The sequence below is a fragment of the Carlito syrichta genome, unplaced genomic scaffold (assembly GCF_000164805.1).
Source record: "Carlito syrichta isolate Samal-C Ts95f unplaced genomic scaffold, Tarsius_syrichta-2.0.1 Scaffold302911, whole genome shotgun sequence".
NCBI lineage: Eukaryota > Metazoa > Chordata > Mammalia > Primates > Tarsiidae > Carlito > Carlito syrichta.
Genome location: NW_007247007.1, coordinates 476,510 through 491,136, shown reverse-complemented (window position 1 = coordinate 491,136; position 14,627 = coordinate 476,510). Strand labels below are relative to the sequence as shown.

General features: G+C 43.7%; 1 protein-coding gene and 1 pseudogene across 3 annotated transcripts in view; both read left to right on the top strand.

Moving 5' to 3' along the window:
- Positions 1-5,371, top strand: part of UBE2D4 (ubiquitin conjugating enzyme E2 D4 (putative)) — a 28,527-nt gene extending 23,156 nt beyond the window's left edge. For 2 of the 3 annotated variants that reach the window (XM_008057253.1, XM_021711918.1), the window contains 2 exons: positions 241-334; positions 3,365-5,371. In XM_008057253.1, coding sequence (XP_008055444.1) covers positions 241-334; positions 3,365-3,410 — 140 coding nt within the window. In that variant the 3' untranslated portion in view covers positions 3,411-5,371. Of the gene's footprint in view, positions 1-240; positions 936-3,364 lie in introns of those variants that run through there. The other variant, XM_008057252.2, reaches the window with a different exon arrangement.
- A 3,687-nt stretch (positions 5,372-9,058) lies between these two features.
- Positions 9,059-10,869, top strand: LOC103259596 (annotated as a pseudogene).
- The last annotated feature ends 3,758 nt before the right edge of the window (positions 10,870-14,627 follow it).

Sequence of the window (14,627 nt, the reverse complement as noted above, 5' to 3'; positions counted from 1 at the left end):
GGGGAATGAAAGCTGGGACACACCCTGGAGGGACTGTCCTAGCACAGCATGCCTGAGGCCGCGCCGTGAGGTTCATAGTGAAGACTGCCTCGCCTGATACTTGCAGAGCAAGTGGAGCATCAAGCAGACAATTTAGATTGAAACATTGAAGGGAAGACAGCCGCTTGGTGCATATAGAATGTGAGGTGAAGGAGGCTCACCTCATGGCTGCAGCTGACCAATCTTTTCTTTCCTTCCCAGTTCTCTTGTCCATCTGCTCCCTGCTCTGCGACCCCAACCCTGAAGACCCTTTGGTGCCAGAAATAGCCCATACCTACAAGGCTGACAGAGAGAAGTACGCGTCCTCTTTGAGTTGCCTTTGTGCCATGGCTGCCCCAAGCAGCTCCAGGTGGTACCTTTGCTCTGAGCTGGTAATTCTGAGCTGCACAGGTTCCATCGGACATCTCTCTGCCCATGCTGAGCCCATGTGCTCAGTAAGTCTGCCCTGGGCTTGGACTTCTGGCTCTCTCGCTGACATGTCCTTTGACTCTAAAGAGGGAGAAGAAGATAAAAGCAATTTTCCCGCCTGGATAACTCATCAGCTGCTGCTACTAAACCCTAATATATTGCAAGCCCTGCCCTTGAGGCCAGCAAAGTCAGTGGTCAGCCAAGAGTGGACTCAGAAGAATCTGGCAACAAGAAAATTCTGAATTAAATTCTAAGGTTTATAGCATATAAGACAAGGGGGCATCTGCTTGAATATACCCAGGGTGAGGCCAAGGTCAGTCAAGGCAGAAAACACTGCTGTGGTCAGTTTGCTAGTTGAGGCTCAGAAGACAGCAGTGTGTTGCTGTTTCACCAGCAGATCCTCACTGTCAACTATTTGTTTTGTCGGAGTCTCGCTCTGTTACCCAGGCTGGAGTGCAGTGGCACGATCACAGCTCACTGCAATCTCAACCTCCTGGGCTCAAGCAATCCTCCTGCCTAAGTCTTTTGAGTAGCTGGGACTACATATGCACAACATACAAATGACTAATTTTTAAAAAATATTTTATGTAGAGGTGGGTCTGGCTTTATTGTGTAGGCTGATCTCAAATTCCTGACCTCTAGCAGTCCTCCCACTTCAGCTTCCCAAAGTGCTAGGATTATAGTCATAAGCCACCATGCCCAGCTAACTCTCTATTTAAACACCAATTACCAGACCCAGAATTGTAGAATTCCAAGTCTCTTGGCCAGGCACAACCATTTGCACTGTAGCATGGGTGTCTTTGCGATTGGTGGAGCAAACACAAGGAATCATCATGTGTTCATCTCTTGAGTATTGATAGCATGGTGTGAAAGGGCCAGGTATGGCAGGGGCCCAGGGCAGCAGGAGCTGCAGCCCTGTAAATGACACTGCAGTCCACTCTTTTGTGATTTTTTTTTTTGGTAATTTTTTTCTGTCACCCAGGCTAAAGTGCAGTGGCATGCTCTCAGCTGCCACTGCCTCAACCTGCTGGGCTCAGGTGATCCTTCTGGCTCAGCCTTCCAAGCAGCTGGAACTAGAGATGCACGCCACCACACCTGGCTAATTTTTTAATTTATTGTAGAGACAAGGTCTCACCAACTTGCCCAGGCTGGTCTCGAACCCTGGGTTCAGGCATTCCTCTCGCTTCAGCCTCCCTAAGTGCTGAGATCACAGGCATGAGCCACCATGCCCAGCCTGCACTCAACACTTTTAAAGAACATCTCCATGGAGTCTTTTAGTTAGTTAATTCTCTTCTGTCTGAAGAGATTAGAATGCAATTTTTTTTCAAATTATATTTTTCATAAGACCTTTATAGAAAAATTATATTTTTCTTTTTGAGTTGGAGCATCACTCTGTTGCCCAGGCTGGAGTGCAGTGGCATGGTCACAGCCACTGCAGCTTTGACCTGCTGGGCTCAGGCCTTCCAAGTAACTGGAAAAAGTGCAGGCACGTACCACCTCGCCTGGCTAATTTTTTTTTTCCTTTATTGTAGAGATGAGATCTCACCATGTTGCCCAGGCTGGTCTTGAACCCCTGAGCTCAGGCAATCCTCTTGCCTCTACCTCCCAAATGTTGGGATTACAGGCATGAGCCACTGTGCCCAGCAAAAGTATATTTTTCATAAGACCTTTGGAGTTTCCCGAATAACAGTAAAAAGTTTTTATTTATTTATTTTTGTTTGTTTTTATTTTAAATATGAGGAGTACAATTCAGGGTTAAGTATACAGATGTTCATTATGCAGGTACTCTTGTGGATGAGGTGTTCCCCCCTCTCCTGGCAGAATCTCACTACCACCAATCCCACCCCCTCCCCGCATTTCCCATTATTGACAATCCTTATCTTATGTAAAATTTTTAACTGACCAAAATTTAAATTGTATCTATTTATTTGTTAGAGTTAGGGTCTCTTTCTTTTGCCTAGGTCAAAGGGTAGTGGCACAATTACATCTCATCGCAGCCTCACCTGCTAGGCTCAGGTGATCCTCCCACCTCAGCTTCCTGAGTAGCTGGGACTACAGGTGTGTGCTACCACACCCAGCTAATTATTTATTTATTTATTTATTTTTGTAGAGACAGGGTCTTGCTGTTTTGCCCAGGCTGGTCTTGAACTCCTGGTCTCAAGCATTTTCCCTCCTTGGCTTCCCAGTGCTGGGATTATTGGTGTGAGCTGCTGCACCACGCTGTGTTTTTTTAAACACTTAAGAGATATTTTAGACATACCAAAAGTGATTTTTTTCAGTGCTTTTTTTTTTCCAGTGCTCGTCTCAACTGCAGATCTCTCTAATTTATAGTATCATGGCATCAAATCTCATGACAGTACTGAGGATAAATGCACACACCCACACAGCCTTCAGGGGGAGGGAGGTTCACCTGTTCCATGTGCTTTACATACGGACTTGTCTAGTCCTTCCCACAACCATACCAGCTGGAGAGTCTCCCCATGTAAACAATCAAAGAAGCCAGATCATGGAGAGGTGAACCGGCTGCTGAGAGTGGCGCTGTTTCACACTGAGGTAGCCAGGTTCCTAGGTCCATGTTCTGGAGTTTGTGTGCTGGACCTTTGTGTGTCTTTTCTTTATCCTCCCTGCATTTATACTGTAGGCCAGGAGAAAGAAAGGGAGAAGGTTTGTTGCATTATTATATCTTCCACAGCAGATAATTATGGAAAACCAACAAGACCTACCATGCTAGGCGTTTACAGCCATGACTGATGTGCTTCTGCTCCAGGGTAAATCTTTATTCCACTCATTCATCAGCCCTAAATGTTTGACAAGAAGCAGCAGCAGCACCTCCTACATCAATCCAGTTCTCTGCTCCACATTGAAAGAAGTGACCGTGTCAAGTGAGGGTGTCATTCCCTCTGCTTTTTTCTTCCAGGTACAACAGACTAGCAAGAGAATGGACACAGAAATATGCTATGTAAATGCCTTGGAGCTTTTATGGGAGAGTGTCCAAGAGAAGCTAATCAGGCAGAGGTATTCCTGCGAAACTCTGAGCTTTGGCTGAGCCACTTACAGAACGTCATCTGTTCTTCAAACAAATGTTGGTCACCCACTCTCTCCAGCTGCAGCATGTTGGTGCCATTCTCAGCCATTATGGCTTTGACATCATATCTTTGATGCCAAGTCAGCAGCCATTGTGATGATCCGAAGCCTTCCTGTTTACCCTGGAATCGGTCCCTCTGCCCCAGTTAAAATCTGTTCGTCTCTTGGGGGCTGGGTCCTGTGCACCTCCCCTGCTTGTCCTCAAGTGGTGCCACCATAGCACCACATAGGGGCCTCAGCCTGGCCCCTCACCACGTCCTCTTCGCCTTTTAGAACTCAGCGCCATCCTGGGTACCTAGGGCAGAGCAGGCTTACTTCCCACCCTGCCTGCTGTAGAACCACATCCTGAGGATTCCAGCTCCTCCAGCTCATCCTGGAGGTTCCCGGGAATTGGGATCAGTGCCACTGGGAAGTGAAGGCCTGGTACTGCAGCTGCCACCAGTCTTCCTCTGCAATGCCACATGCTGGCATTTCTCTTCTCACACCAAGAAGCAGCAAATGGAAAATGTCAGAATATAAAGCACATAACACCCCATGAGAGATGACAGTGTTTTTAGAAGCAAGAGCAAAATTATGAAACCTCAATAGATTTGGGTTATGCTTTTCTGTGTGATGGGGTTTTTCACCATCCCCTGCTCCTCCCACTAGGAGTCTATACTAAGTCCAAGTATGAGCCTTTCACACACTTGAACACAGGAGGGAGAGAGACTCTTAAATAAAAATGCAATTCACTCATAGCTCTAAATGATAGTTGACATTTAAGTCTCCTTTTTCTTTCAGGTATAACAAGATAGACACTTTTAATAGCTTTATTCTAAATTAGATTAACTTGTTGAGTGACTGGCTTTCTCTCTTGGCTTTCTCATGCAACACATTTTAAGATTTGCCCTTAGAGCTGAGAGTTTTGGGATTAGGTTAGCTAAGGAAAGGTCAGGAAGGGAATTATTCTAATAAAACCTCCAAAGAAGGAACATTGAGGAACTTCACACTAGCCAAATTTGAACTAGTCTTTTCTAGGTTGATTACAAAGCGGGTCTACTCCCAGGAAGTGATGCTTCAGTGAATAGGAACAAGGGATGGAGAAGCAGCAAAACTCTGTGACCAAAGCCAAATTGGGCCTTTGCAGACCAATTGGAATGAAGTCTACAGACCTAACACCAGAGGAGGGAGGGATCAGACAAAGGTGACTGTGGGAGTTCGATTTACTCCAGAAACTTCCAAGCTACAACTTTATTGCCAGATAATTTTTCTAGTGAAATACTGTTATTCATGCCATTACTTTCTCAGCAAAGGATGAAGCACTTTGAGCCTGGTCTGCATTTCCTTTGTAAGGGTCCCCACTTAGGATCCTCCTGTTGGCCATAAGCCCACTTTTTGGGTCCTGCGGGCCTGGTTCCTTGCTGCTCACCATGGAAAGGATTGTTGTTTTAATTCTCTTTCCTTTCGGTCTTTAAAAAAATAAATATTAATAGATCGGGAGAATGCTATTACTGAGGTGTCTTTCTGGAAGGCAGTCAGCATATGACTCTACTAAGCAGCAATGCCTTGGGGTGCCTGAGATCATGTGCTTCAAGCAATTATCACTGCACCTGCAGCTGGGCATTGCAGAACACTTTACACTTAGTGATTTATGTAGTTGAGGAAGGTGGTACTGATTCACACAGGTCAGAGAAGGGAAAATTCAGGTCCAAACTGGTGTTGGGGAGTAACAATATTATGGTCTTTCAAGCATAATGGCTTATATCTTTCAAGAAATGTTAATTTTCTGAGTCCAAAGTTTCCCTAGGCTTGCTCTCTCTGTTATATGTAATAAAGTAAAATCAATCCCCAGTATAAATTATCACTCACCTGTTGCAAGCCTGAGGTGGGCTTTGAACTTGCCAGGCCTTCAGACAAGCATGTCCCCTGGCAAATCCCCTAGGCTATCTCCCACTGGAAATGTCTGCAGTTTGTCATGCCTGCCAGGAGTTCAGGTCAGCTTGGAAAAGAAGCCCGTTAGGTCAAAAACTTTAAGATGTACCATGGAGTAGAGAGTGCCCATGTAAGCTACATATGTAGACACCATGTTTACGAGGAGAGTCCCAGGTTTGCAACTGGATGGCATATCTGAAAAACCAGATGTGGAGTAATGTGGGGTTTTTTCCCTGTGGACCAGCAAGGTCAGGGAGATACATGATCTTAAGCAATTGATCCATGATAAACAAATGACTATTAACTCTCCCTCAGCAGCTTCTGACTTTGCTGAATGGAGCTGAGATTTTGATCCTCTATCAGGAAAACCCAGGAGTTCCAAAAATGAGGTGAAGTGTCAAAATCTCATGACAAGGGATTAAAATGCTAGAATGCAAATGTCCAACAGACTTGGTAGCTTACAGCTGAGCAACATATCAACACCTTAGAATTCCAGTCTCACTGAAGTTGCTCAAGGCTGGGCAAGTTTCTGCCTCTCAAATTCAGATGAGAGTCTCCTTAGATGCCAGAGAAAGTGTTTACAGGACTGGTCTGCAGAATTCCTGTCCTGGGGTCTGTCCGTGGTATACAAAAGAACAGAGAAGGAACCCTCAGATTCGTATACAGCCATTAGTCTTTCCACCCCTTCTTCCCATGCCTCTTTTCCCCTAGGCTGTCTTACCTATGACACACACTTCCTTTGTAGCAGTGCCAGGAAAGGTCTGGACCTGTATTGTATCTAGCCTTAAATGCTGATTCTCTGAAAAATGGAGGATGTAACTACCCCCACATCAAGGCAGCAAGCAAATGCCATTTCAGGCAGGGGCCACGAGCCCATCCTGAGCTGCATCCCTTCCAGATTCTGCTCCCTTGTCTCCTGTTCACTGGTGAGAGGAGAGAGAACTCATTTTCCCTTGACCAGTTTTCTGGCTTCCCTGTTGTTGCCAACCAGGCCCTTCCCTATGGTCAGAGATTTTCTAAAAAGCAAAAAGCGACAGAAAATCTGTAAAACCACTGTATCAAACCAGACAGTGACTTCCTTGGTTTTCCTTAACAATAAGTCTACTTCCTTTCTCTCCTCCTGTCCCCATCTTCTCCCAGGCCCCTAGGCAGGTGTGTTCCATGGCATCCAGCTGCCTGCAGCAGAGAGCTCCCCTTGATGACAGCCTCAGCTGGGCTCCATGTTGGACAGCAGAGCTGTCCCTCAGAACCCACCTGCCCTGCTGCCCTCAGTACACCCACATAGCTCAAGGGAGCTGGTTTTATGAGAAAGACTGTCCCCGTTAGCCAGTCATCACAATCACTTTCCAGTTATGTTAAGTGGCATTATGGAAGCATTGGTTGACCACAGCACTTGTATTGTGCAAGATGTGGTGGAAAGGGCAAGGAATCATGAAAAGAAAGCACGCAAAAGTATACCTACTGGTAGAGCAGATACACAAATGAGAAAGGTAATCAAATGTTATCACCACAGAAAACCACTAAATGGCAAAAACAATACGAGAGAAAGAAAGGAAAAAAGGACATTCAAAGCAATCAGAAGTCAATTTAAAAAACGACAGGAACAAATTCTTGCTGTCAATAACAACCTTGAATGTAAACAGTTTAAACTCCCCAATTAAAATATATAGACTGGCTTAGTGGATTAAAAAAAAAAGCGAACGATATGTTACCAATAAGAAACTCAAACTCACTTCACCTATAAATTTGAATACACTGAAAGCAGAGGAATGAAAACAGATATTCCACACAAATGGAAACATGCAAGATTAGCTATACTTATTTCAGACAAAATAAACTTTAAGTCACAAAACAAAAAGACAAGGGCATTACATAATGGTAGATAATTTCAGCAAGAGGATATAACAATTGTAAATATATGTAAATATATATGCACCCAATACTGGAGCATTTGAATACATAAAGCAAATATTATTAGAGAGAGCTAGATACCAATACAGTAACAGTTGGGAACTTCGGTATTCCCACTGAATCTGTTTGGTAGGTTGTGAACAGGGAATCCCGGCCATCCTGATCAGTTCCTCTACATTGATTAGTGGCTAAGTTTGATTCAGAACCCACCACCCTGGTTAAAGACATGTTCTCTTGAAACCACCAGTCAAGTCCTGGTCTCTTCATCTCTTAAGTGGCCAAGAGGTACTAATCCTCATATTATGGATCCTCCTTCGCCTAAGCCACCTCTCCCTGCAGCAAAGGTTGCAACATAACCTGTTACCTGTAGCCTCAGCTTCCTCTGGGTTGTATCCTGTTTTACCCCCTATCCAATGCTGAAAGTGGGGATACAGATTCAGTAGCCTTAACATCCAGAGACCCTGTAGAAGGCCATCCCACATCAAATCCAAGCCAATCTATGTTACAGAGGTTCGGAGTCTGCCTTTTGAGAGGCGGAAACCGTAGTCCTCAGCAAATGCAAGAGAAATGCTTTAGCATACAGTCTAGAGAACTGACTGACTTTGAACGCTAAGATCCCATGACGTACAACAAACAGCACAAAAACAAACAGATAAACGAATAACACATCTAACCCAAAATGAAAAGTTATGGATCCCTGGAACACCTCAGGGCAGAAAATGGGACTCTATTCAGCCAATGTCTTGGCTCTGTGAATAGTGTCTGAAGGGCGACCTCGTCTGGTTGTTTCTCCCTTGACCAGAAACTAAAACAGAAACCGCGGTCACTAGCAAGCAAACAGAAAACCAAAAATAACTTACATCCCAGGAGATTACAAACAGACTCAGATTCGTTTGAAGTAGTAGCTGCCTTTTTTTTTTTTTTGAGTTGGAGTCTCATTCTGTCGCCCAGACTAGAGTGCAGTGGCCACTCCCAGCCACCGCAGCCTCGACCTGCTGGACTCCAGCGATTCTTCCGCCTCAGCCTTCTGAGTAGCTGGAACTACAGCGTGCACTACCACACCCGGCTAATTTTTTGATCTTTATTATAGAGATGAGGTCTCACCAAGTTGCCCACGCGGGTCTCGAACCCGTGGGCTCAGGCAATCCACTCACTTCAGCCTCCCAAACCGCGGGATTACAGGCTGAGCCACCATAGCTGCCAGCAGTCGTTCCAACTCCCTCAGAGCCAGATGGGAGGCTACAGGGCCTGAGAATTTTAGGAGGTGCCTCCCCTTCACCTCTAGGCCCGGGAGAGTTGGAGCGAGGTGGCTGCTCAGATTGGCTGGCGAATTATTTTCTTGCTGGGGCCTCCAAAAATGTTGTACCCGGATTGTGAGAAACGATGCCAACATGCAGAGAGGATCAAATTATGAGTCCTTTATTGTTACCAGTGACCGAGAGCGAACTAGTGTCCCAAAGAACTCTCAGCCCCAAACAGAGTGAGTAGTGGGTATTTAAAGGTAAAAATTACATAAGTTGTACAGTTTGATTGATATTTCCTTGGCAATACATTCCATTAGTAAGGGGTATAGATGGTTATAGAATTTACACAACTAGGGAGTTTCCAACCACCAAGAGGTACAGGAATGTGGGTGTGCGGGATGATTGCCGGAAGGTTACATAAGGGGGTTATTCCTAGGTTAATATGGAAGATCTGTTACAAAATGGAGTTACTTATGTCAAGCAAGCTATTACAGGCTCTTATAGTTTTTTCAGATTAGATATTCCATATTTCAATCTAGACAAAAAACCAACACAAACATCAGGCTTAAACTACATATAGACCAAAGGGACCTAACACATTTACAGAACATTTAATCCAGCACTGCAAAATACATATTTTTCTCATCAGCACATAGAACGTTCTCCAGGATAGACCATATGTTAGGCCACAAGACAACTCTTAGCAAATATTAAAAAATCAAAGTCACCCGGGTGTGATTTCGTCCTATGCAGCTGTTCTCTGGAACAGCAGTCGTTTACCTCTGTCTGCCTTCTCTCCCACATAAGTGTGTGTCACCACCTCATGGACAATTCAATGGACGTGGACATGAGCCCCCTGAGGCGCCAGAACTATCTTTTCAGTTGTGAACTAAAGACCGACAAAGGTTATCACTTTAAGGTGGATAATGATGAAAATGAGCACGAGTTCTCTATAAGAACGGTCAGTCTAGGATGAATTGCACGTTGTTGAAGCAGAGGCAATGAATTATGAAGGCAGCCCAGAAAAGTAACACTGGCAACTTTGAAAATGTCTGTATAGCCAACAGTTTCCCATGGTCTTATAGTTGAAGTGCAGTTCAGGGCCTGTGCATATTAGTTGACAGCATTTAGTAACTGTGAAAGAAGATGCAGAGTCAGAAGAAGAAGAGGATGAGGATGTAAAACTCTTAAGCGTATCTGGAAAGTGATCTGCCCCTGGAGGTGGTAGTAAGTTTCTGCCAAAAAAAGTAAGGCTCGCTGCTGATGAAGATGATGATGATGATGGTGATGATGATTCTGATGATGAGGAAACTGAAGAAAAATCTCCAGCGAAGAAATCTAACACTCCAGCCAAGAATACACAAAAATCAAACTAGAATGGAAAAGACTCAAAACCATCAACATCTGCCAGGCATGGTGGCTCATGTCTGTAATCCTAGCACTTTGCGAAGCAGAGGCGAGAGAATTGCCTGAGCCCAGGGTTTTGATACCAGCCTGGGCAACTTGGTGAGACCTCGTCTCTACAATAAATAAATAAATTAGCCGGGCAAGGTGGCACACACCTGTGATTCCAGCTATTTGGAAGGCCAAGGCAGAAGGATCACCTGAGCCCAGCAGGTCGAGGCTGTGGCGGCAGTAAGTGTATCACTGCACTGTAGCCTGGGCAATAGAGTGAGACTCTGACTCAAAAAAAAAAAAGAAAGAAAGAAAGAAGCCATCAACACCAAGATCAAAAGGTCAAGAATCCATCAAAAAACAGGAAAAAACTCCTAAAACACCAAAAGGACCTAGTTCTGTAGAAAACATTAAGGCAAAATGCAAACAAGTATAGAAAAAGGTGGTTCTTTTCCCAAGGTGGAAGCCAAGTTCATCAGTTATGTGAATTGCTTCCGAATGACCGACCAGGAGGCTATTCAAGATCTCTGGCAGTGGAGAAAATCTCTTTAAGAAAACAGTTTAAATGGTTTGTTAAAATTTTCCATCTGATTTCATTTCTGTAACAGTTGATATCTGGCTGTCCTTTTTATAATGCCGAGTGAGAACGTTCCCTACCATGTTTGATAAATATTATCCAGGTTCCATTGCCAAGAATGTGTTGTCCAAAATGCCTGTTTAGCTTTTAAAGATGGAACTCCACCCTTTGCTTGGTTTGAAGTATGTATGGAATGTTATGATAGGGCATAGTAGTAGTGGTGGTCAGACATGGAAATGGTGGGGAGGCAAAAATACTGTGAAATAAACTTAGTATTTTAATAAAGTAAAAAAAAAAAATCAAAACCATATCAAGTACCTTCTTAGATCACAATGAAATAAAACTAGAAATCAATCATCCCAGCCTCTAGAAATGAGAAAAATAATTATGTTCTTTATTTTTTAAAAAAACTAGAAATCAATAACAAGAGGACCTCTGGAAACTGTACAAATACACGGAAATGAAACAACATGCTTCTGAATGACCACTGGGTCAATGAAAAAATTAGGAAGAAAATTTTTTAAATTTCCTCAAACAAATGAAAGTTGAAATACACATGTGAAAACCTATGAGATACAGCAAAAGCAGTACTAACAGGGAATTCTATAGCAATAAATACCTGCATCAAAGACCAGGTGTAGTGGCTCACGCCTATAATCCCAGCACTTTGGGAGGCCGAGGCAGGAGGATGGCTTGAATCCAGGAGTTTGAGATTAGCCTGGACAACATAGTAAAACCCCGTCTCTACAGAAAAAAAAAGTATATATCTATATATAGATATGTATATATAGATACTTGAGGCCACGAAGTTAAAACCAGCTTGGGCAACATAGTGAGACTTCATCTCTACAAAAAATTATTTTTTAAAAATTAGCCGGGCATGGTGGTACACACCTGTAGTTCCAGCTACTCAGGAGGCTGAGGTGGGAGAATTGTTTAAGCCCAGGAGTTCAAGGGTGCAGTGAGCCATGATCATGCCACTGCACTCCATCCTGGGTGACTTGACTCAAAAAATAACAATAACAATAACAATAATAATAATAACTTTCAGAGCAGAAGTAAATGAGACTATACAAATACAATAAAAGGTCAATGAAACAAAAAATTGTTTTTTAAAAGATAAGCAAAATTGATAAACCATTAGCTAGACTAAGAAACAGAGAAGACCCAAATAAATAAAATTAGAAACAAAAAAGAAACATTATAACTAATACCACAGAAATACAAAAGATCACTTGAGACAATTATGAACAACTATATGTCAGCAAACTGGAAAACCTAAAGGAAATGGATAAATTCCTGAATGCATATAACCTACTGAGATTAAACCAGGAAGAAATAGAAAACCTAATCAGACCAATAATGAGTAGTGAGATTGAATCAGTAATAAAAATTCTCCCAGCAAAGAAATGCCCGGGACCAGATGGCTTTAATGTGGAATTCTACCAAACTTTTTTTTTTTTAGTTGGATTCTCACTCACCAAGGTTGGAGTGCAGTGGCACACTCAAGACCACCGCAGCCTCGACCTGCTGGGCTCAGGCGATCCTTCTTCCTCAGCCTTCCAAGTAGCTGGAACTACAGGCGTGCACTACCACGCCTGGCTATTTTTTATTTATTGTAGAGACGAGGTCTCACCAAGTTGCTCAGGCTGGTCTCGAATCCCTGGGTTCAGGCAGTCCTCTCACCTTGGCCTCCCAAAGTGCTGGAATTACAGGCTTGAGCCACTGCATCCAGCTGTACTTTTATTTTTTTTATTTTTTGAGTCAGGGGCTCACTTTGTCACTCAGGCTGGAGTGCAGTGGCACACAGCTCACGACCACCACAGCCTCGACCTTTTGGGCTCACACAGTCCTCCCACCTCAGCCTTCCAAGCAGCTGGAACTAAAGGCATGATCTACCATGCACAGCTAATTTTTTTATTTATTGTAGAGACAAGATCTCACCAGGTTACCCAGGCTGGTCTCGAACCCGTGGGCTCAGGCAATCCTCTCACCTCTGCCTCCGAAAGTGCTGGGATTACAGGTGTGAACCACCAAGCCCGGCCCCCAACTTGTTTTATTGAGTCAGGGTCTCACTCTGTTGCCCATGCTAGAGTGCAGTGACACCATCTTGGCTCACCACAACCTTGACCTTCTGGACTCAGGCATTCCTTTCAGCTCAGCCTCCCGAGTAGCTGGGACTACTAGCCTCAACACCCATCTAATTTTTTTATTTTTCATAGAGTCAGGGTCTTACTATGTTGCCCAGGCTGGTCTTGAACTCTTGGGCTCAAGCAATACCCCCAACTTGGCCTTCCAAAGTGCTGGGATTACAGGTGTGAGCCACTGTGCCTGGCTTCTACCAAACTTTTAAAGAAAAATTAACACCAGTTCTTGTCAAACTATTCCAAAAGATTGAGGAGGAGAGAATCCTTCCCAACTTCTATGAGGCCAACATTATGCTTATACCAACAAAAAAAGCAAAACTACAGGCCAATATCTTGATGAACATAGATGCAAAAATCATCAACAAAATTCTAGCAAACCAAATAATACAACACATCAAAAAGATAATATACTAACATCAAGTGGGCTTTATCCCAGGAATGCAAAGATGGTTCAACATACATGTCAACAAATGTGATACACCACATCAACAGAATGAAGAACAAAAAGCATATGATCAGCTGGGCATGGTGACTCACGCCTGTAATCCCAGCACTTTGGGAGGCAGAGGCAAGAGAGGACTGCCTGAGTCCAGAGGTTTGAGAGCAGCCTGGGCAACTTGGTGAGACCTCATCTCTACAGTAAATTAAAAAAAAAAAAAATTAGCCGGGTGTGGTGGCACATGCCTATAGTTCCAGCTACTTGGAAGGCTGAGGTGGAAGGATTACCTGAGCCAAGCAGGTTGAGACTGCGGTGGTCGTGAGCGTGCCACTGCACTCCAGCCTAGACAACAGAGTGAGACTCTGACTCAAAAAAACCCACCATATGATTATCTCAATAGATGCAGAAAATGCTTTTGATATAATTCAATATCCATTCATGATCAAAACTTTCAACAAATTAGGCATAGAAGAAACATACCTCAACACAATAAAGGCTATATATGACAAACCCACAACTGACATCACACTGAAGAGGAAAACCTGAAAGCCTTTTTCCAAAGAACTGGAACAAGACAAAATCGCCCAGTTTCCCCACTGCTATTCAACACAGCGCTGGAAGTAATAGCCAGAGCAATTAGAGAAGAGAGAGAAAAAATGGGCAAATTGGAAAAGAAGTCAAGTTGTTTCTCTCTACAGACACCATCATCTTATATATAAAGAAACCTAAAGACTCCACCAAAAACCTTTTAGAACTAATAAACTAATTCACTAAAGTTGCAGGATACAAAAATAACATACAAAACCAGCAGTGTTTCTGTATGCCAATAATGAACTAGCTGAAAAAGAAACCAAGAAAGCAATTCCATTTACAATAGCTACAAAAAATAAAATAAAATACCTAGGAATAAAGTTAACCAAGGTGAAAGATCTCTACAATAAAAACTATAAAACACTGATGAAAGAAATTGAAGAGGACACAAACAAATGGCAAGACATCACATGCACATGGATTGTAATAGTATTGCTAAACTGATCATACTACCCAAAGTAATCTACAGAGTCAGTGCAATCTCTATCAGAATGCCAATGAGGCCAGGCACAGTGGCTCACACCTATAATCCCAGCATCTTGGGAGGCCGAGGTGAGAGGATTGCTTGAGCCCACGGTTTGAGACCAGCCTGGGCAACTTGGTGAGACCTCATCTCTACAATAAATCAAAAATTAGCTGGGTGTGATAACGTATGCCTGTGATTCCAGCTGCTTGGAAGGCTGAGGCAGAAGGATCACCTGAACCCAGCAGGTCGAGAACTTGGTGACCATGAGCGTGCCACTGCACTCCAGCCAGTGACAGAGTCACGCTCCAACTCAAAAACAAACAAAAAAACCTAGCCAGGCTTGGTGGCTCAGCCTGTAATCCCGTGCCTTTGGGAGGCTGAGGTGAGTGGATTGCCTGAGCCCGCGGGTTCGAGA